A 23679-nucleotide genomic window follows, 5' to 3' on the forward strand; every position below is an offset into this window, starting at 1 on the left:
TAAATGATTTTTAAGGTCACGGGACCTTTAGACAGGGCATTTATCAGGAAAAAAGCATTCCTCCATGAGTTTTGCAAATTCATATTTGTAGCTCTGGTGTTACAGATATTCAGTATGTTTTTTGGAATGAAAATATAATAATTATGTTTATTTACAAAATAGTTTATAATAATTTAAATCACACAGCATTTGAGGTTTTTGTAATTTGCAACACAATCCGTTTAGTAAGCTAGAACTCATCTTACAAGTTACAACTATAAAAATAAAATTCCCTGTTTATGAGAAGGTGAGAGCTGCATTTACATGCTGCAATCACTTCCACTGTAATCACTCATCCTCATACAAATTAATATTTTCTGGGCAGCAGATTGTCACACATAACTAGTGTTGAGCGAATCGAAGTATCCAAAGTGAACTTACATCCAAATTTCAGGGAAAATTCAATTTGCGGCAAAGCCAATTTTTACTGAAATAGTGGTAAGAAAAAAATTCATTCTGACTTCATCCATTGGAGTGTGAAGATGCCGCCGCAGCCATCTTGATTGAAGATCCCGTGTAAAATCTCGTGCATGCACGCACGTGAGATTTCTCATGGGATCTTCAAATAAGATGGCCGTAGTGGCCTCTTCAAGCTTGAATGGATAACTGATTAACCCCTGATTTAACTGATTAACGCCTGAAAGCCCTAATTTTTTATCTCAGATTCTCCGATCAGTGAGAAACGCAGCATCTGAGGGGTTCAATGACGGGGGTGGCGCAATCACCATTCCTCATCATTGCACCCACTACTTACAAATACATTTCTCTTTGTGAAATTTGGCAAAGCAGCTGAATTTGAATTTTTGTAAACTTTGCTCGAACTCTACACATGACGATCTGCTGATCATAAACTATTATTTAGGTGTCCATATTAGCAGTGCTTTTACATGAAGACTGACTATGTTCATCAAGCGATTGGTAGCACTTTTACACGGCCAATTATTGGAACTGAGAGGTTGCATGAACATTTTTTCTGGTAATTGACCAGATAATCGACCCGTGTAAAGGTACCTTAAAATATAATCATTGTCAAAGAGACAAGAAACAACATGGGAACTACATTATGTGCTAATGGAGCAGTAAAGGCCTTGCCAGTGTTGTATGTGCTGTTATCAAAACTCTCTGTCACATTTCCAAGATCTTCAAGACTACTTCCAGGCAAAAGTAGTTTGGAGATGAGGCTGCTTAGTTTTGATTCCATGGTAGACTGGAGCCGTTCTGTAGGTAGGGGAATATAGTAAGTAAAATTTTGTTCTGATGGGTCCAGGCAGAATCCTTCAGGCGACTTTTGAAAGAAAATACTGCTGAGGTCAATGCCTGCCAATGAGGAAGGTGATGCACAAAGTATATCTCGAACAAGCTTGTAATTCTCCATCCACTCTCTTAACCATTCAATCCTACAATCACACTCCCATGGATTCTTAAAAAGATATAGCCGTCCTATAAAATACACTGGTCTAAAGACCTCAAATGGTAAAGTGGTCAAGTTGTTGCTGTTTAGATGCAAAGATACTAAGCTGGTGAGGTTTTCAAATGCTTCTTCTTCAATGTAGACTATCTTATTGCGTTCTAGATAAAGGACTTCTAGCTCAATCAAATCTTGAAACCAAACACGTGAGACATTTCGTATATAGTTCCCACCCAAGTTTAACATCTTTAGTTTCTTTAGCCCTTTAAAGCAGTTATCTGGTAGCTCATTTAGTAAGTTGTCATTAAGAAAAAGATATTCCATTTTCTGGCAGTCTTGAAAAGACTTATCATGGATGACATTTATTTTATTGTCTTGAAGGTTCAGATAGGTTAGATTTGGTATATCTTGTAGGGAATTATAAGCCACAGCCTCAATCCTGTTGCTTTCCAGATAGACGTGAGTTAAGCTCTGCATTCCTCGGATAGCTCCTGGAATCCTCCGAAAGTTGTTTTGAAAGAATATAAGTTCACGAAGTAATGGAAGATCAACAAATAGCCTGTCAGGGATGTTGAACAAATTGCAATCCGCTAAATCCAATTTTATTAGTTTCTTCAAAGCTGAAAAGGTTTGAGTGTGCAGATATCGAATGTAATCATTATGGGCCATTTTGAGCTCAATCAGATTGGGCAAACCTTTGAATGCCCCAGGAGTAATGAAAGATATGTTATTGTGGCTCAGTGAGAGACATTTTAACGAAGGCAAAGTCCCAAAAGCGCGTTCGGAGAGAAATTTGATATTATTTTTATCAAGGTTAATAAAGGAAGCTTCACATGGAAATTCATTAGGGATCTCCAGGAGTCCTATTCGATCACATAACACCGAGCAGTTTCGTTCCTGAGTACAAACACAGCTTGATGGACAGGAGCGGAAACAGGCCCATATGGCATAAAGTGGCTGGATGAAAACAACAACTACAAGAAAAAAAATCATCATTATTGTTAGACATAATGTAGAGGAAAACTAAAATAATTATATGACTTGTGAAATTTATGGCCAAATTAATACATTTCATGTGATAATACAGATTACATAAAAAAATCTAGACTATGTAGACAATGCAACCCCTTTTTGTCCCTCCCAGAGATGAATATGTCTAATTTATGATCAAGATGAAACCTTCATAATTACATGACTAAGGTCTGCCTCTTTGGACACTAATCTTTTATGTCTGATCTATATACAGTTGCAAGAAAAAGTATGTGAACCCTTTGGAATTATATGGATTTCTACACAAATTGGTCATAAAAATGTGATCTAATCTTCAACTAAGTCACAACAATAGACAATCACAGTCTGCTTAAACTAATAACACACACAGAATTAAATGTTACCATGTTTTTATTGAACACACCATGTAAACATTCACAGTGCAGATGCAAAAAGTATGTGAACCCTTGGATTTAATAACTGGTTGAACCTCCTTTGGCAGCAATAACTTAAACCAAACGATTCCTGTAGTTGCAGATCAGTCGTGCACAATGGTCAGGAGTAATTCTTGACCATTCCTCTTTACAGAACTGTTTCAGTTCAGCAATATTCTTGGGATGTCTGGTGTGAATCGCTTTCTTGACGTCATGCCACAGCATCTCAATCAGGTTGAGGTCAGGACTCTGACTGGGCCACTCCAGAAGGCGTATTTTCTTCTGTTTAAGCCATTCTGTTGTTGATTTACTTCTATGCTTTGGGTCATTGTCCTGTTGCAACACCCATCTTCTGTTGAGCTTCCGCTGGTAGACAGATGGCCTTTAGTGCTCCTGCAAAATGTCTTGATAAACTTGGGAATTCATTTTTCCTTAGATGATAGCAATCCGTCCAGTCCGTGACACAGCAAAGCAGCCCCATACCATGATGCCCCCACCACCATACTTCACAGTTGGGATGAGGCTTTGATGTTGGTGTGCTGTGCCTCTTTTTCTCCACACATAGTGTCGTGTGTTTCTTCCAAACAACTCAACTTTGGTTTCATCTGTCCACAGAATATTTTGCCAGTACTGCTGTGGAACATCCAGGTGCTCTTGTGCAAACTGTAAACGTGCAGGAATGTTTTTTTTGGACCGCAGTGGATTCCTCTGTGGTATCCTCCCATGAAATCCATTCTTGTTTAGTGTTTTACGTATTGTAGATTCGCTAACAGGGATCTTAACATATGCCAGAGACTTTTGTAAGTCTTTAGCTGACACTCTAGGATTCTTTTCACCTCATTGAGCAGTCTGCACTGTGCTCTTGCAGTCATTTTTACAGGACGGCCACTCCTAGAGAGAGTAGCAGCAGTGCTGAACTTTCTCTATTTATAGACAATTTGTCTTATCGTGGACTGATGAACAGCAAGGCTTTTGGAGATACTTTTATAACCCTTTCCAGCTTTATGCAAGTAAACAATTATTCGTAGGTCTTCTGAGAGCTCTTTTGTGCGAGGAATAATTTGCATCGGGCAATGCTGCTTGTAAAAAGCAAACCCAGAACTGGTTTGTGTGTTTTTTTTATAGAGCAGGGCAGCTATAACCAACACCTCCAATCTCATCTCATTGATTGGACTCCAGTTGGCTGACACTTCGCTCCAATTAGCTCTTGGAGATGTCATTAGTCTAGGGGTTCACATACTTTTTCCACCTGCACTGTGAATGTTTACATGGTGTGTTCAATAAAAACATGATAACATTTAATTCTTTATGTGTTATTAGTTTAAAGAGGACCTTTCACCAGAAAAAAGTATCTAAACTGACTATACAGACGTGTAGAGCGGCACCCAGGGATCCCCCTGCACTTACTGTTATCCCCGGGCGCCGCTCCGTTCTCCGGTTATAGCCTCCGGTATGTTCATAGTTAGACTCCACCCAGGGGAACCTGCCGGCGTCTCTTTCTCCTATGCTGTAGCGCTGGCCAATCGCAGCGCTCAGCTCATAGCCGTCCTGGAGGTCATCATGCAGGGTGTGAGGACGTCCAGCGTCAGATACCAGACCAAAGGTCTGTTTTAATCCAGGAAGCAAACACAGAAATATAGTGGCAAATCTGGGGGAGCTGCTCAACCCCTAACACTGTAGCTTGTTTTTCATTGGGGGAGCAGCTCCACCGCATGTGGACCACAGCAAACGACTATCCCCAGCAAAAAAATGCATACGGTGGAGGATGTCGGCGCGGTCCACATGCACCACAAGGGCATCCTACACAAAACGGAGCATTGTGCGGATGAAAATATAATCATATAAATCACAGAAAAAATGCACCAAACGGATATGCCATTGACTATGCTGGCTAGTCATAAATGCAGATATTAAAAGCTGACTTTTGCCAATATATTCCTGTCAGGAAAATATCGGAGCCCAACATGCACCACGTCACGGTCACTCAGCATGGCAAGGGGTCCTACCACTAAGCTACCTATGGTGTGAACAAGGTCTGAAGGTGATGTAATCCAGCTCACAGCCAAGCTTCCACACAACTGCATAGCAGGACAACTATAGATTTGCCACTATATTTCTGTGTTTGTGTCTTGTTTTATATGTAGTGTATGTGCCTTTACCTGGCATTCAAACACTCTCTTTTGCACCTGGTAGCCTCCATCACATGGTCTGATATGGGTGTGGCTTACAGTCTTGCTTTGTTCACATTGCATTAGTTGTCCTGCTATGCAGTTGTGTGGAAGCTTGGCTGTGAGCTGGATTACATCACCTTCAGACCTTGTTCACACCATAGGTAGCTTAGTGGTAGGACCCCTTGCCATGCTGAGTGACCGTGATGTGGTGCATGTTGGGCTCTGATATTTTCCTGACAGGAATATATTGGCAAAAGTCTGAGCTTTTAATATCTGCATTTATGACTAGCCAGTATAGTCCGTGGCATATCCGTTTGGTGCATTTTTTCTGTGATTTATTTAATCCAGGAAGCCCTCAGGTGGCTGCCAGCCACTAGAGGCTGACTTATTGCTGGGACGTAAGCAATGCAGTTTCTCTATAACATTGCAGCTCGATTTGCAAAAGGGACACTGTACCCAGACAACTTCAATGAGCTGAAGTGGTCTGGGTGCCTTTTGTGTCACTTTAACTTTGAAATCTTATTAAAGATTATGTAGGGTGTGGCTGGAGGCGTGGCATGGAGGCGGTACAAGGGTGGGGCTTGCAGCAGAACATGGGTGGGGCCTGTAAGGGGGCCCTTGATTTATTTTACCTGGGGGCCCTGAGGGTTCTCAGTCCGCCCCTGATTATGACTGCATATCATCAGTAGTTTCAAACAATTGTTTATGTGAACCTGCATCCTGTCTGAAGATGTGATGATTCTAACATTATTTGTTCTTGTTAAGCGATATCTGTACCTTCTTGAAATACTTTGCTGTTATTTGAATAAAAAGAAAATTGGCAAAGCTGACCTAACCTAACCTTTGGTGACGTAGTAGAATATCAGCAGTTTCATGGTGATTCAAGGGTGACAAGGTGCTGTACAATATTTAATGCATGATGCATATTTAGATGTAAACACCAGCATAGAGAATTGGGCACAAGTTTAGATGTATGTTCATCACTGCAGACCTTCTACAAGTCTGATAACTGAATGATTGGATATTTCAAAAACGTGAACCCAGCTGACTAATTAAGTATCAAGCAATACAATATTATTATAAGGCACACTAAAATACACTTGCCTTTCAAGCTGTAGGGTCACTTTGTAGCTGAGTCATTTTTTCATTGATCTCCTCCAAAAAGATATATAGGAACCGATTCAAAAGTTTTGGCTTCTTCTAACCTCAACGTGCGGCTCCGGCCTGTAGCATGCACGTGCAGGGAGAAGTTACACTGTAACCAGGAAGATGGGTATTCAGTGTGACGTCACACATTCTACAGGTGCCTCCTAAGTCCACACTTTCACCAATGCATTTCGGAATACTCAGATTCCTTCATCAGGGGAAAAAGTGCGTCTTATGGGGATGAAAATACGGTATTTATATATGTGTATTATAGGGGGTACTGGCAGTCTACCCAGTTATTTGAGTACCCAGCAGCAACAAAATTGAATCTTGTGGTTCCCGAGAATGGCAGTGCTGGGATCATCTAACTCTTTGTAGTTTGAATTCATTGGATATTATTATATTCATGAAATCCTATATAATGTTCTATATTCTAAGCTAACCATATCATTATCTTTCTATCTAGTATAATTTTTGATGGTACAATAAAGTGCAAGATAAAAAAGCATCTAAGTTTAATATAGTCTTGCTAGGCTTTGACACTTTTAGTTTGTGGAGACGGCAGGAAAAACTGATATTCCAATTTTTTCAGTCCAGGTCATTTTCTGACTGCAGGGACAGCATTGGATAGACAGATGGGTAACTCCTGTGCTTTCCCAAATCCAATATAAAGGAGCCATTTTCCCAAAGACAGCAAAAAGACTTGAAGCAGTTATGTTTCATTTAAATTACCTTTTGATGTATAGAGATTTACTGTTGTGTGCTTGGAGACACCATATTTTATTTCTACTGGTTGTCATTCACAATATGGGAATATGTGTCTTACGTTCTTTTTGAAAAACATATACAGCTGTTGTAAATAATGTCCTATCATAATTCTATGTGGCACCTACAAGAAAAGTACATCATAAATATGAATAGTTAGAATTATTACTAATATGAATTGACATCTATATCTGAAAAAGAAGGCATAAAAAATGTGATGTTCGAAGAAAGGAATGTGGGATTGTAGTACAGATATGATAACATATAGAGATGTCCCAAACTATTCGCCGGCGAACAGTTCCCGGCAAACATTGTTTGCGTTCGATGCAGCGGGCGAACATATGCGATGTTCGGTCCGCCCCCTATATGCCATCATTAAGCAAACTTTGACCCTGTACCTCACAGTCAGCAGACACATTCCAGCCAATCAGCAGCATACCCTCCCTCCCAGACCCTCCCACTTCCTATCAAAAAGCAAGGACAGCATCCATCTTAGATTCATTCGGAAGCTGCAGTGTTAGTGAGAGCAGGGACAGTGCAGCTGCTGCTGATTTAATAGGGAAATCATTAGCTAGGCCAGTGTTCTGTGTCCACTCCAGTCCTCAAAGACTCATCTGATCTGCTGTAAGGACAGCGTCCTGACAAGCACTCCAAAAAGCCCTTTTTAGGGCTAGTACATCAGTCTGCTTTTTTTTTTTCTCTCTGTAATCTAATTGCAGCTGCTTACCAGCGTGTGTGTCAGGCCCACAGCATGTACTGTGCCCACTACTGCCAGTGCCCAGTGCCACCACTCATATCTGGTGTCACAGTAGCTTGCATTTAAAAAAATAAAACAATTTTTTTACTGTAATATAATTGCAGTTGCCTGCAAGCGTCTGTGTCAGGCCCACAGCGTGTACTGTGCCCACTACTGCCAGTGCCCAGTTGCACCACTCATATCTGGTGTCACAGTAGCTTGCATTAAAAAAATAAAAAAAATATTCACTGTAATATAATTGCAGTTGCCTGCAAGCGTCTGTGTCAGGCCCACAGCATGTGCCCGCTACTGCCAGTGCCCAGTGGCACCACTCATATCTGGTGTCACAGTAGCTTGCACGCATAGTACAACTAATTGGAAAAATAATGACAGGCAGAGGCAGGCCACCCCGCAGGGGCCATCGTGGTCGTGGTGCTGTGATTTCCTTTGGCCCTAGAATAATGCCCAGTGTTCAGAGGCCACGTACCCTGAACTCGAAAAGTTCTGAGGACATAGTTGACTGGCTAACACAGGACACCCAATCTTCTACAGCTTCCGCTCGGAACCTTGACGCACCATCCTCCTCCAGCTCAGCTTCGGGCACCTCTTAAGTTACCATTTGCCCACCTGCCGCCACCACCAACACTAGCACCACAGCTGCTTCACTTGATCTGTCACAGGAGTTATTTACACATCAGTTGGAAGAAATGAGTGATGTGCAACCATTATTGCCAGATGATGTAGATAACAGGGATATGTCTGTCAGGCAGCATCACACACACAGACGGACACACTGGGTCAGCCAGACAGCACGCCAATCAACGCATGCTGTTGACACCACCAGAATGCCGTCATTGCAAAGCTCAGCAGTGTGGCATTTTTTTGGTGTGTCTGCCTCTGATAACAGCGATGCCATTTGCAACCTGTGCCAAAAGAAACTGAGTCGTGGGAAGTCCAACACCCACCTAGGTACAACTGCTTTGCGAAGGCACATGATCTCACATCACAAACGCCCATGGGATCAACACATGATGACGAGTACAAGCAGCACACAAACTCAAAGCCACCATCCTCCTCCTGGTCCAGCATCTTCAGCCACGTCAACCACTGCTGTCCTATCTCTCTCAACCATCTGCTACTCCACCTCTCACCTTCAGCAGTTCCTGCTCATCTGCCCACAGTCAGGTGTCTGTCAAGGAAATGTTTTAGCGTAAGAAGCCAATGTCACAGAGTCACCCCCTTGCCCGGCGTCTGACAGCTGGCTTGTCGGAACTCTTAGCCCGCCAGCTTTTACCATACAAGCTGGTGGAGTCTGAGCCTTCAAAAACTGTTTAGCTATTGGGGCACCGCAATGGAAGGTACCCGGCCGAATTTTTCTTTCACAAAAGGCAATCCCCAACCTTTACTCTATTGTGGAAAAGGAAGTCGTGGCATGTCTGGCACACAGTGTTGGGGCAAGGGTCCATCTGACCACTGATACCTGGTCTGCAAAGCACGGTCAGGGCAGGTATATCACGTACACTGCGCATTGGGTAAACCTGCTGATGGCTGCCAAGCACGGAATGTGTGGCTCTGCAGAGGAGTTGGTGACACCGCCATGACTTGCAGGCAGGCCTGCTGCCACCTCCTCTACTCCTCCTACTCCATCCTCTTCACTAACCTCCTCAGCTGAGTCCTCTTCTGCTGCTGCGTCTTGCTCCACATAAACTGCACCCCCAGCTCCCCAGGCGCTATTCCACATCCCGGATACGACAGTGTCACACCGTCTTGGGGTTGACTTGCCTGAAACCAGAGAGTCACACCAGACCAGAACTCCTGTCCGCCCTGAACGCACAGGTGGATCAGTGGATGACTCCGCACCAACTGGAGATCGGCAAAGTGGTGTTTGACAACAGAAGCAATTTGTTGGTGGCATTGAATTTGGGCAAGTTGACACATGTGCCGTGCATGGCATATGTGTTGAATCTGATCGTACAACGCTTTGTGCATAAGTACCCAGGCTTACAGGACGTCCTCAAGCAGGCCAGGAAGGTGTGTGGCCATTTCAGGCGTTCCTACACGGCCATGGCGCACTTTTCACATATTCAGAGGCGAAACAACATGCCAGTGAGGCGCTTGATTTGCGACAGCCCGACACGTTGGAATTCAACACTCCTAATGTTCGACCGCCTGCTCCAACAAGAAAAAGCCGCCAACGAGTATTTGTATGACCGGGGTGCTAGGACAGCCTCTGCGGAGCTGCGTATTTTTTGGCCGCGTTACTGAACGATCATGCACAATGGCTGTAGGCTCATGCGCTTTTTTCGGAGGTGACAAACCTGGTCAGTCAAACCCAAGGCAACATCATCGACCTCATCCAATATGCGTTTTTTCTGGAGCGCGCCCTGCAAAGAGTACTGGATCAGGTCGTAGATGAGCATGAAGAGGAAGAGTTGTGGTCACCATCACCACCAGAAACAGCCTTGTTGTCGTCGATTGCTGGACCTGCGGCAACGCAGAGAGAGGAGTCTGAAGAAGAAAAGTACGAGGAGGAAGGTGGCTTTGAGGAGGTGGAAGACCAACCACAGCAGGCGTCCCAGGGGGCTTGTTGTCACCTTTCGGGGACCCTTGGTGTTGTATGTGGATGGGTGGAGGAAGAGACCCTTAATGACGTCAGTGAGGACAAGAAACGGGACATGGCTAGCTTGTTATCCAACCTTGTGCAAATGGGGAGTTTGTGGTTGCGCAAATAGACTGTTTGCGGTGCCTTAAACGGGGACTTTGGTCTGTCATAGTTTGGTCTGTCACTGTGAAGCGGGCATAACCCTTACACTACCTGATCGATACACCATCATACCTGATGTTTTAAAGCACGTTATTCCAAACATTTTAGGAATGTTAGGTGATTTATACCCTTTATGGATTAAAACCCGACTCTGCGTCAACTACGTAATTTTCCATGGGAGTTTTGCCATGGATCCCCCTCCGGCATGCCACAGTCCAGGTGATAGTCCCCTTGAAACAACTTTTCATTCACTATTTTGGCCAGAAAGAGTCCCTGTGGGTTTTAAAATTCACCTGCCTATTGAAGTCTATGGCGATTCGCCCGGTTCGCCCGTTCGTGAAAATATGCGGAAATTCACGTTCGCAAACGGAAAATGTTATGTTCGCGACATCTCTAATAACATATAGCATAAAAATAAATAAATAACAACATGTCAATGCAATGGTCCACAGAGGGCCATAACTAGAACATGCTGGACTCCTTGCCAAAATTTTTTATTCAGTCCCCTCTCACTCGAATTGGTAAAGGCGGAGGTTGCAGCAATGTCCCTAAAGGCAGGCTCACATGTTGCAGCTACATCCTTAGGCGTATCATGTGGATATTGTTACAGATTCTAATTTTACCCCTGCTACACTGAAAAGGGTCAAATCCACTGTGAAAATCCTTACATGTATCATGTGGATATTGATAGATTAACCATAGATGTTACCCCTGCTACATTGAAAAGGGTCAAATCCACTGTGAAAATCCACAACAGAAATGATCATGGATGACATGTGGATGATATCTGTTGCCCTGATGTAGGATGACCATTTGGAGCAAAACACCTAGTGGGTATGGAGTGTAAGTCCAGTCAGCCTGTTTCAAGCTGGTGTTGTCGCCTACAGACCAGGAGTAAGTCAACTCCAACAGGACAGTGGTGGTGACTTCTGTGTTGGTGCTAGACAATGCAGTGACACAGGGGTGAGATTCTCACAAGTCTGGGCCACCAGGCAGTAAATTAATGTGCTGTTATCATTGGGGCCCATCCCAAGAGGACTATAGGCAGTTGAATGAAGTTAGGAAAGTAATGGGTCACATCAAACAAAAGGCCTGATGTGGCAGGGGGCCCAGTTACAACTGCAACCTCTGTGACTCCAACTGATGCTGTATATCACATTTATTTCTCCTCTACACACACTTATCTATGAAACAGAAAATAACATAAAATTAAGCATTCCACAACTCACTGTTTTCAGTGGCCATTGTGTAATATATAATTGCAGGGGAATTGCTCAGTAGTTCTGACTGTGATAGGCAGCTATTGTGGTATTTCCTACAAGAGAGGCCTCTGTTTGAGGAAAAAGGATTGGTCAGACATAAAGGTAGAAAGCCTCATTATCGCAGTATGTGGAATCAAATGGGTCACAATGAAGCTGTTACTGTGTTAATGGCTAAGATATACCATCCCTTCCTCATTAGTGGGGGTCTGATAGCTAGAACCCAACTGAGTTTCAAAATTAATGGGCTGCTAAAAAAAAAAAAGAGGTGTATAGCGGATAAATGGAGTAGCTTGGTGCATACACGACCTGCTGCCCCAATGATCAGTTAGCAATCCACTATTCTGTGGATTTGATATAACTTTATGATACTATATGATAAAACTTGGCACAACCCTTTCATGTTATGGGCAGCACGGTGGCTCAGTGGTTAGCACTTGTGCCTTGAAGCACTGGGGTCCTAGGTTTGAATCCGACCAAGGACAACACCTGCATGGAGTTTGTATGTCCTCCCCGTGTTTGCGTGGGTTTCCTCTGGGTACTCTGGTATCATCCCACACTCCAAAGACATACTGATAGGGACCTTAGATTGTGAGCCCCATTGGGGACAGTTGGATGCTAATGTCTGTAAAGCTCTGCGGAATATAGTAGTGCTATATAAGTGCATAAAATAAATAAGTGCTGCAGGCCCTTCACAGTTTCCTCACATAGTTTGCCTGATGTTTAGGTAACTATACCCAAGTTCACTTGACTGGAGCTGTATTGCAGTTTCTTGCACTGGGGCTAATGTTGTGCAAGAGGAATTCTGAAGAGATCCTGCTCCTTTTGTTTTTATGATCGGTGGAATCCCACAGGCGAGACCACCACCAATCAGAATGTTGCTCAGTGGCTCCATATGCCGTTTAGTTGCCAATGAATTTCCAAGGCCCCTAGATCTGCTATCTTTCTATGTGTTTCCCCTTATAAATTGCTTTATTATAGAAGAAAATTAGGAATAAAAAAATTACATAATTGGTATTGCTGCACCCATAATGTCCTGAACTAGAATATGACTATAGTGAAAACCATAAAAAAAACATAGCCACCTATACCACAATTGCTGTTTTTAGTTCATCCTGCATTAAAAATGAGGAATAGAAATTGATCAAAAACTTGTGTAGATGGAAACTCCCACACATCCCAAAAATAAAGCAAATACAGATCTGTTGTCGGAAGGATAAAAATCACTGTAGCGAAGGACAAACACATTATTTTTAGAGAGATTTTGTTGAGCAAAAATAGTAAACCATAAAAACTATGGTGGTCATTTAAGACCAGCATTTTAGACGCCGGTCTAATTAAAGCCCCTGCTCTGGCGGTGGATCATTGAAGTTATGTAGAGGTGCTGGCCTTTACATAACTTCAGCACATCCAGCGCCACTTCTAAATGTAAAACAGCTTCCTTGCTGGCTTAAATTTAGGCCATTTTATATGTCTAAACCAGGGGTAGAAAATGATTAATGAGATGGGCCTGCCGGCCTGTCCCCTTCCCCTCCCATGCCACACCCACTTTTTTAGACTTGGTTTGAGCGGGGAAAAGTTGCAGATTGCGGTGCAACTAACTGTTGTGCAGCAATCTGCGCCTGATATACGCCTAATATAGGCTTATTTCAGGTTAATAAATGACCCCCAATATATATTATTTATACCACATGTTAAACTCCTTTACAACAAACAGTCCCCAAAAATTGCAGAATTGGTGTAAAAAGTTATACAATACATTATACATAACCGAAAATGGTACAATTAAAAAATAAAACTCATTTTATAACTAAGAAACCTTTATATGGATATTTTAACAAAAAAATAATAAATAAAGAAAAGCTATGGCCCTTGGAATGTGATACTGAAAAGGAAAAAAAAGTATTGATCATTAGAAGATAATTAATTGACCAAGATAATTAAACATGTATGATGTGCACAGTGACATGTAGGTGTAAGGCATCTACCACTCTACCACTGACTGTAAGTGTACTATGAACCTGTATACGTACCTACTGTCAGAGCTAAGTACTGGCAGTAGTTCTCCCTTCTCTTCCCCGTTAGTTACTGAGCACAGGGAAGAGAGAGAAGAGTGGGACTGGCAGTACTAAGCTCTAACAGTGGGTATAAAGGAATATAGAACACTTACTGTCAGCCCTAAATCCTGGCAGTTCAATTCTCCCTCTTCTGGTAACAAGTCACAGGGAGCGAGGGCACCTATAGGGAGCCAGGGGCTGGGATAGTGAGATAAGAGGCATGCTGAGAAGCCAGTCTTCTTTTCAGTGCTCAGTAGATGTTGAAGACAAGCTATCCTTAGCAATGTTCAGTTAGAGTGTTGCTAAGGAGACTTTTTACAATAAAGTATATTACAAAAACGTTTATCTTCCCGGTTCCTACACAATAATAATAAACTGAAACAACAGTTACACTTTAAAGTGCAATCTCTACAAATTATTTCATAAAATTCTTCAGTGTTTAATGGATATTGATCTTATGTATTGTATGCACGGTTTGATTACATTAGGACTAGTATTTATAGAATTAACTGAATGGTGAGGAGGATTATAATATAAAAGAGCTTTAGTAGTATAAAGGCCAAATCCCAGAGAGAAGATTTATTATACATTTCACAGTGAAGCAGCTGTTCTCTTCTACATATGTCAATGTACGATACATTATGAACACACCTAAATTATTATGTGCAAGGTTTAATAATCGTTATTACAGAAAAGAATTAACCCAAGCTAGAAGCCCTAATTGTAAGAGCATTATGTTCCACTCTGTGCTGCATCTTTTATACATATATACATATATATATTATATACAGTACAGACCAAAAGTTTGGACACACCTTCTCATTTAAAGAGTTTTCTTTATTTTCATGACTATGAAAATTGTAGATTCTCACTGAAGGCATCAAAACTATTATCAACACATGTGGAATTATATACATAACGAATAAGTGCGAAACAACTGAAAATATGTCTCTTGATGAGCTTCAAGAGGTAGTCACCTGAAATGGTCTTCCAACAGTCTTGAAGGAGTTCCCAGAGATGCTTAGCACTTGTTGGCCCTTTTGCCTTCACTCTGCGGTCCAGCTCACCCCAAACCATCTCGATTGGGTTCAGGTCCGGTGACTGTGGAGGCCAGGTCATCTGGCGCAGCACCCATCACTCTCCTTCATGGTCAAATAGCCCTTACACAGCCTGGAGGTTGTGTTTGGGGTCATTGTCCCATTGAAAAAATAAATGATAGTCCAACTAAATGCAAACCGGATGGAATAGCATGCCGCGGCAAGATGCTGTGGTAGCCATGCTGGTTCAGTATGCCTTTCATTTTGAATAAATCCCCAACAGTGTCACCAGCAAAGCACCCCCACACCATCACACCTCCTCCTCCATGCTTCACGGTGGGGATCAGGCATGCAGAGTCCATCCGTTCACCTTTTCTGCATCGCACAAAGACACGGTGGTTGGAACCAAAGATCTCAAATTTGGACTCATCAGACCAAAGCACAGATTTCCACTGGTCTAATGTCCATTCCTTGTGTTATTTAGCCCTGATTCACACAGTCTCCTCTTAACAGTTATTCTAGAGATTGTGTGCTGCTAGAACTCTGTGTGGCATTGACCTGGTCTCTAATCTGAGCTGCTGTTAACCTGCGATTTCTGAGGCTGGTGACTCGGATGAACTTATCCTCCACAGCAGAGATGACTCTTGGTCTTCCTTTCCTGGGGTGGACCGCATGTGAGCCATTTTCTTTTTGTAGCGCTTGATGGTTTTGGTGACTGCACTTGGGGACACTTTCAAAGTTTTCCCAATTTTTTGGACTGACTGACCTTGATTTCTTAAAGTAATGAAGGCCACTCGTTTTTCTTTACTTAGCTGCTTTTTTCTTGTCATAATACAAATTCTAACAGTCTATTCAGTAGGACTATCAGCTGTGTATCCACCTGACTTCTCCACAACGCAACTGATGGTCCCAACCCCATTTATAAGGCAAGAAATCCCACTTATTAAACCTGACAGGGCAGACCTGTGAAGTGAAAACCATTTCAGGTGACTACCTCTTGAAGCTCATCAAGAGAATGCCAAGAGTGTGCAAAGCAGTAATCAAAGCAAAAGGTGGCTACTTTGAAGAACCTAGAAAATGACATATTTTCTGTTGTTTCACACTTTTTTGTTATGTATATAATTCCACATGTGTTAATTCATAGTTTTGATGCCTTCAGTGTGAATCTACAATTTTCATAGTCATGAAAATAAAGAAAACCAAGCCATAAAACATAGAAGATCAAGAATTGCATTGTTGATCTGGGTAGATATCCCATATAGTGCTGTCACAGTAGCGATGCAGAACATGGCTAAAGTGAAGCACTGCATGCCGTATAACAAACCACAATAGTGTTATAACCTAACATTGGATGTGTCAGTGTTGGAAATCAGAAGCACAAATTAGTGCCAATTATGGCCTGCAGCACATGTAGGAAAAAGATATAAACACAGGCACATTAAATGGGCACTACCACATTCCCATCACTAAATTCCTATTGTTTTCAAGGTAAATTAGTGCTGCTATCACCCAGTGGACTGCTCACGTAGTGGGCCGTGCAGGCTGTCCCTGTAAAATCTAGCGATGCTGTGTGCACCCTAACGCTGCAGGACCTGAGTGCTGTCTGACTGCCCCAGGAGTGCTGGCTCCACCCCTCTCTTCTCTTGCCCTGCTGAAGAAGAGTTCATCTTTCGCCTGATCATGGCAGCAGCTGGATCCTCCATCCAGGCACAGTGAGACCCTCAGCAGAGTGACATTAGGTAATCGAGATCATTGTTTCTGGGCAGCAGATTGTTTCTTAAGCTTGTATTACATTGGAAGATTATCTGCCAGAAGATTGCTAACAAGTGTTGGTAGTAACACTCGTTAGTGATCATCTGGCAGTCCAATACTGCCGCCGATTACCCAATGGCTCGTTCATCGGGCAATCATGATCTTTCGGCATGCTGAAAGACGATGATTTGCTGGCGGCAGATCGTGCTGTCTAATCACAATCTGCTGCCAGCAAGCAACTAGAAAGCATGGAGACGAGTGATGGCATAACGATCCCTCCTCCCCATGCTGTGGAGGAGATTGCTGCATTGTAATAACAGCAGTCTCCTCCGCTAGAGAGCAAACTATTACCGGGAAGGAACACTTCCTTCCTGACAACCACCTGCAGAATCGACTGGTGTAATACAGCCTTTAGACAGCAGAATCTGCTGCACAGAAGCAATAAATAGTTCATAATAAATACTTATGAATTGTGTATTTCAGCATCCTCTATTCTATTTATAAGCCTATGCAGGGTCAGACTGGCCCACCAGAGTACCAGAGAATCCACTGGTGGGCCCAGGTTCTGGTACCATAATGTGTCCCAGAGAGAAAACCCATTTGGCTACCTTTAGAGCCAATCACTTTAGTCTATTTCTTTGATTCAAAACCTATTAAGCTTTATTTATGATGTAAGGTGTTGGCCTTGAGAATAATTTACTCTGGTGGTTCCAAGGAAACCCAGTCTGACACTGAGCCTATGAACTGTCATCCATGGATTGAAGTATCAGACTTCGCATTAATTACTGGTTCCCATCAGTACATTGAGTGAGAATTCTGGATCTGGATTTTGTGATGTTATTGCTCCTGGAGTTTTACGAATAAGGTCCACCCTACGTGGAGATTTTTTGTGATGCAACTAACTGATTTTAGCTGTGGAGCTACAGCACCCAGGCACTGTCTAGTTGTATGCAGCTTATGGAAACAGGAGCAGATCTGCATGACCTCAATGCAAAAGCAATCAAGAATACAGCAGCACCCTGCAGACGCTAGGATTCATGCAGGCATGTGGTATTTTTACTGTTTTTGGGATGGAGTGTACTATTTTTTCTTATGAAGAGCGCCTTAATTGGCATAAGGAGGCTAACAGTTCATATGCATCCTGTTTTAAAAAAATTTTTGTTTCCGCTTCCGTTTCGTTTGGTTTCTGTTTGTGATCAGTTTTTTGCGTATCGCAAGCGGAAACGGAAGCATACAATAATGTTTAAACAGTAAGTACAAATTTGGGCTGGGAAAAACATTTTCAATAGATGGTTCCGCAAAAACAGAACGAATATGAAAGACATACGGGTGCATTCATTTTTTTTTTAGGAACCATTTACTTGAATAGAGCCACGGAACGGGATTTCTAGGCAATAATAGGACATGTTCCATGTTTTGAACGGAACAGAAATACGGAAACGGAAGGCATATGGAGTACCTTCCATTATTTTGAAGATCCATTGAAATAAATGGTTCCGCATACGGTCCGTATACGGAACCATTCCGAAAGCAAAAAACGGAACGGAAACTGAAGACAAGTTTGTGTTCAGGAGGCCTAAAACTGTAATGCAGCACTCTATGTATGTAATTGTACCTCTGCATGCCTCCAATTAAACATGGGGGAATACAGATGGTTTGTACAATGTTCCATTGGATGCTGTATTAACTCTTAAGTGTCATTCACACGTCAGTGTTTGGTCAGTGATTTCCATCAGTGATTGTGAGCCAAAACCAGGACTGGAGCCTCCACAGACATAAAGTATAAGGGAAAGATCTGCACCTGTTCTGTGTTTAGAGCCGCACCTAGTTTTGGCTCAAAATCACTGATGTAAATCACTGACCGAACACTGATTTGTGAATGAGGCTTTGGAGGACCCTGAGATTTTCAATTTTTGCATTTTAGTTTTTCACTCCTCGCCTTCCCATAGTCCTAACTTTTTTATTTTTCCATTCACATAGCCTTATGAGGGCTTATTTTTTGCGGGACAAGTTGTACTTTCTAATGGTGCCATTTATGGTTGCATACCATGTAATGAGAAGTGGAAAAAATGCAATTCTGACAAAGGTTTTTATTTTTATTTATTAATTTTTTTTTTTTACACGGTACACTATGTTGCGTTTTAATACTCCCCCAAAAAATTTTTACCTTTGAGAATTTTTATTTTATTTTATCACCATATTCTGACCCCTTTAAGTTTTTTTTGTAGTTATGTGTATGGGGCTGTGTGAGGGCTAATTTTTTGCGGTGCGATCTGTACATTTCAGTGATACCAATTTGAAGTGTGTGACTTTTGATCACTTTTTATAAAAAAAATTATTGGGGAGTCGAAATGACAAAAAGATGGCAAATTGTATGTTTTAATTATTTTTTTCCGTCACGCCATTTGCTGTATACTATTAATATTATTATATTTTAATTGTATGGGCATTTTCGGACGCAGCGATGACCATGATGTTTATTTTTTTATTGGTTAAGTATTTTTATTTTAAGAAAAGGGGTGTCATTTGAACTTTTATATTTTTTATATTTTTTTATATTTATAAAAACTTTTTTAACTCTTTAACTCTCTCGCGAGACTTCGCAAAGCAATAACTTAGGCTGACTGGAGACAATACATTCTAATACTGTACATTAGACGTTTTATGCAAATCGACTTCGGATATTTCATCGGAAGTCGATTCGCTCATCCCTAATAGCCATTATCGAACACTTAATTTGTGTTCCTGTATTGGCCTGTATTGGTATATTCGTCCAATATGCTCTGAAGCCTGCTATTAGATCAATGTAACCGGTTCCCCAATCTCAGTCGGGGAACTCTGTTACCGGTGCGGAAGTGCGCAGCTTCTGGACTGATCATGTGCCACTGGTATCTGCTATTTAAAATAGCAGAAACCCTGTGGCTACCCCCGCTGCACATGCAAGCAAGTGCCATGTTTAGAGATCCTCTTAAAGATCTACTCTTCCCAGGCACATTCCAAAGAATATCAACATAACACAGTATTGTGCAAGGCCATGGGGCTCTGTGGGCCTCCATACAGCCAGCTCTACTGTGTGCCTCCACACAGCCAGCACTACTGTGTGCCTCCACACAGCCAGCTCTACTGTGTGCCTCCATACACCCAGCTCTACTGTGTGCTTCCATACAGGCAGCTCTACTGTGTGCTTCCATACAGCCAGCTCTACTGTGTGCCTCCATACAGACAGCTCTACTATGTGCCTCCATACAGACAGCTCTACTGTGTGCCTCCATACAGACAGCTCTACTATGTGCCTCCATACACCCAGCTCTACTGTGTGCTTCCATACAGGCAGCTCTACTGTGTGCCTCCATACACCCAGCTCTACTGTGTGCTTCCATACAGGCAGCTCTACTGTGTGCTTCCATACAGCCAGCTCTACTGTGTGCCTCCATACAGACAGCTCTACTATGTGCCTCCATACAGACAGCTCTACTGTGTGCATGAGGCTTCAGTTAGGCCTCTTTTACACGAACGTGTGTCCCCCGTGGCCGTGATGCCAATCGCAAATTGCGGTCTGCAATGCATGGGCACCGACCATGGGCCAGCTGCATGTGGATCGCGACCACATTCACTTGAATTGGTCCCGCGATCCCTCCATTCCGCAAAAATATAGAACAAGTTCTATCTTTTTGCGGAACTGAAGAATGGAACCCCACAGAAGCACTCCGTAGTTCCGTTCCATTTCGCGCCCCGTCTCTGGATTTGTGGACCCTTTCAAGTGAAAAGGGTCCGCATCTGTGATGCGGAATGCACACGGCCATTGCCCTGTGTATTGCGGACCCGCCGTATATGGGCTGCAATACGGCAACGGGGGGGGGGGGACACATTCGTGTTAAAGAGGCCTTAAATATGGTTTTGTTTTCTCATAGTCCAGTACAGGCCATTCCAAGCATAAAACGTTGCAAACACCATGGCCTATTTATTTAGCTTTAATGTACTTGCTTTATACTGTAATTAAATTTACGTTTCTAAACTGTAGAACATTATCTGTAGAGTATTAAAAACTATATCATGTTCTATTAATTTGAGTGGTTGACATTGGAACAGTGAATAGAAAAAAAGTTTTAAACTTTGATATATGAAAGGTAATATGAAAGACAGAGGCCTCTAGAACTGTCATCTCCATGGAAACAGCTGTAGCAAATGGGGTCATTTACAATGTGTATGTACTGAAATACAAAAGCGTAAGAAGAAATGCAAAGGGAACAAATTGGATAGAAAAAAATAAAAAGTATACATTTCATTTCACTGAGGTAAAGGCTTTCTGAAAGCATCGGAACTGAAATTTCAAGAGAGAGGCTTTATGAATGGTTCATGGCCAGAGCTCTTGTGTATACGCCACAGCTAGAAATACTCATCTAGAAGGTTTTGTTTTGTAAAATCCACAATATACCTACAATATGAGAATTATTCTTATACTGATGGCATAGAGAAAAGAGAACAGGCTTCCATCACCTAAAGAAAAATTCTGTTTCTCTGTGAAATGGTTTTGAATGTCCTATAAACACTAGGCGACATAGGGACCAATTACACTGTTATGAGAAAATACTCAGTTCGGCAATTGTATTGCACATTTATTAAACTGTTAGGCCTTATTCGCACAGTCAGTGTTTGGTCAGTGATTTCCATCAGTGATTTTGAGCCAAAACCAAGTGCGGGTCCAAAACACAGAACCGGTGCAGATCTTTCCCTTCTACCTTATGTCTGTGTAGGATCCACTCCTGGTTTTGGCTCACAATCACTGATGGAAATCACTGACCAAACACTGACTGTGTGAATGAAGCCTTAGTGTGCAGATTTCATAGTATATGTGTGTAGGGGAGTTCTGTTATTCTAACTTGATAAATTAGATAATTGAGGAAGCTAACTGCTAACTGTTTTTACACAGGTAGCAGTAAACTCAATGGGAGCTGTTTAAATGTGTATGTAGTGAGTGTCCCCTAGTGGCAGTTGCAGGTAGCCCCTATGACAGTGTCAGAGCAAGCAGGGGAAGCAGTGCAGTGCCACCATCCTTCCATCGTTGACCCCATTCCCTGACGATATGGAAAGTAGGCCACTATATATCAGAAGTAAGTTTAGAAATTCAACAGTAAAACTTCATAATTAGTTACATGTAATTTTAGTTGCATGTACTTTAAAAAAAAATATGAATCATGACCTGGATATTTGTTGGGGGTCCTCCGCAGGTTGCGTCTGGTACCACAGATAAGGATGCCCTACTTAAAGGGAACCTGTCACCGGAATTTGTGGAGAGCTGAGGATATGGGTTGCTAGATGGCCGCTAGCACATCCGCAATACCCAGTCCCCATAACTCTGTGTGCTTTTTTTGTTTAAAAAAAAAAACGATTTGATACATATGCAAATTAACCTGAGATAAGACCTGTACGTGATATGAGTCAGGGACAGGACTCCTCTCAGGTTAATTTACATATGTATAAAATCGTTTTTTTTTTACACAATAAAAGCACACAGAGCTATGGGGTCTGGGTATTGCGGATGTGCTAGCGGCCATCTAGCAACCCATGTCCTCAGCTCTGTACACAGTTTTTTTTAAAAAGAGATTCCTCTGACAGGGTAGATCATGCGCTATTTGTATAGAGCAGGTTGTTACGGATGCAATGATATAAAATATGTCTACTTTGTTTGGTTGTTTGTTTGTTTCAGTTTTACATAATAAAGCATTTTTGAAAAATTAATTGTCTTTTTGTCTGTCCGTTTTCTGAATGTTTTCTTGTGCAAGGGCTCCTTTTTTGCAGAAAGTTTTCTGATCATTTTGATCAAGGATTTTTTGATCATTCATTATTACAATCATGTGTCAAGGTGACCCAAAAATTGGTTGTTTTGGAACAGTTTTTATTTATTTATTTTTACAGCGTTCATCTGAGGGGTTAGGTCATGTAACAGTTTTATAGAGAAGATCATTATGGACCTGGCAATACCTAATATGTATACTTTTTCTTATTTATTTGAATTTTACACAATAATAGCCTTTTTGAAACAAAAAAAAAAAGATTTTTAGTGCCTCCATAGTCTGAGAGCCATAGCTTTTTTATTTTTTGGATGATTGTCTTAAGTAGGGTATAATTTTTTTGTGGGATGAGTTGACGGTTTGATTGGTACTATTTTGGAGGGTATATGCCTTTTTGATCGCTTGGTGCTGCACTTTTTGTGATTTAAGGTGACAAAAATGGCTTTTTTGGCACTGTTTTTATTTTTATTTTTTTGCGGTGTTCATCTGAGGGGTTAGGTCATGTGATACTTTTATCGAGCATGTTGTTACGGATGCGGAGATACCTAATATGTATACTTTTTTTTTTTTCACTTTAACACAATAATAGCTTATTTGAATGATGTTTTTGTGTCTCAATGTTCTGAGAACTATAGTTTTTGTTTTTTTTAGCGATTTTCTTCGCTTCGGGGGGCAGGATACATGGATGGGGGGACCGCATCAGGGGCAGGATACATGGATGGGGGGGGGGAGATGCCAGCAGGGAGAGCGGGAGTTGGAGGCAGGGCGCACAGGGGGGGTTGGAGGCAGGGCGCACAGGGGGGCACAGATGGGGCACAGATGGGGCACAGAGCACACACACTACCTGATTTCAGGCTCTCATCTGCACAGACTAATCAATCGGATCGATTGCCGGCAAGGGACCACTCTGATTGGTCCCTTTCTGGCATTACTGCACCGTATGCTATCCGTGACAGCGCTTGGATTTAAGAGCTGCCTGACATCTATACACGTGCTAGCTGCATGGGGCATGTGCAAATAGCACGTATATAGACATATGGCAGTCGGGAAGGGGTTAAGCAGTTTCATTTTCTTAATTCCCGGAGAACCCCTTTAAACAACAGATAGGCCATGATAACCCTTTTTCTCCAAATAGCATTCCACCCTAGAATGGAAGGTATTACAGTTTAAAGGGTTTGTGCAGTTCGAGGGTTTGATGACCTATTCTCAGGATAGGTCATCAATATCATATTGGTCAGTCTGACCCCGACACCCTTGCTGATCAGCTGTTTTGAAAAGACAGCTGATTCTGTGTGAGCGCTGCTTCCTCCCCTGTGGCTACCTGCATGC

The 23679-nt window shown here is 42.2% G+C and overlaps 1 protein-coding gene across 1 annotated transcript; it reads right to left on the reverse strand.

Moving 5' to 3' along the window:
* Window positions 1-1051: 1051 nt before the first annotated feature.
* NYX (nyctalopin) lies at window positions 1052-2440 on the reverse strand. The gene has a single exon (XM_044285740.1). It carries the CDS (start codon window positions 2438-2440, stop codon window positions 1052-1054), a length of 1389 nt encoding a protein of 462 aa, XP_044141675.1.
* Window positions 2441-23679: the final 21239 nt, after the last annotated feature.

This window comes from Bufo gargarizans, chromosome 3 (assembly GCF_014858855.1).
Source record: "Bufo gargarizans isolate SCDJY-AF-19 chromosome 3, ASM1485885v1, whole genome shotgun sequence".
NCBI classification, from domain to species: Eukaryota; Metazoa; Chordata; class Amphibia; order Anura; family Bufonidae; genus Bufo; species Bufo gargarizans.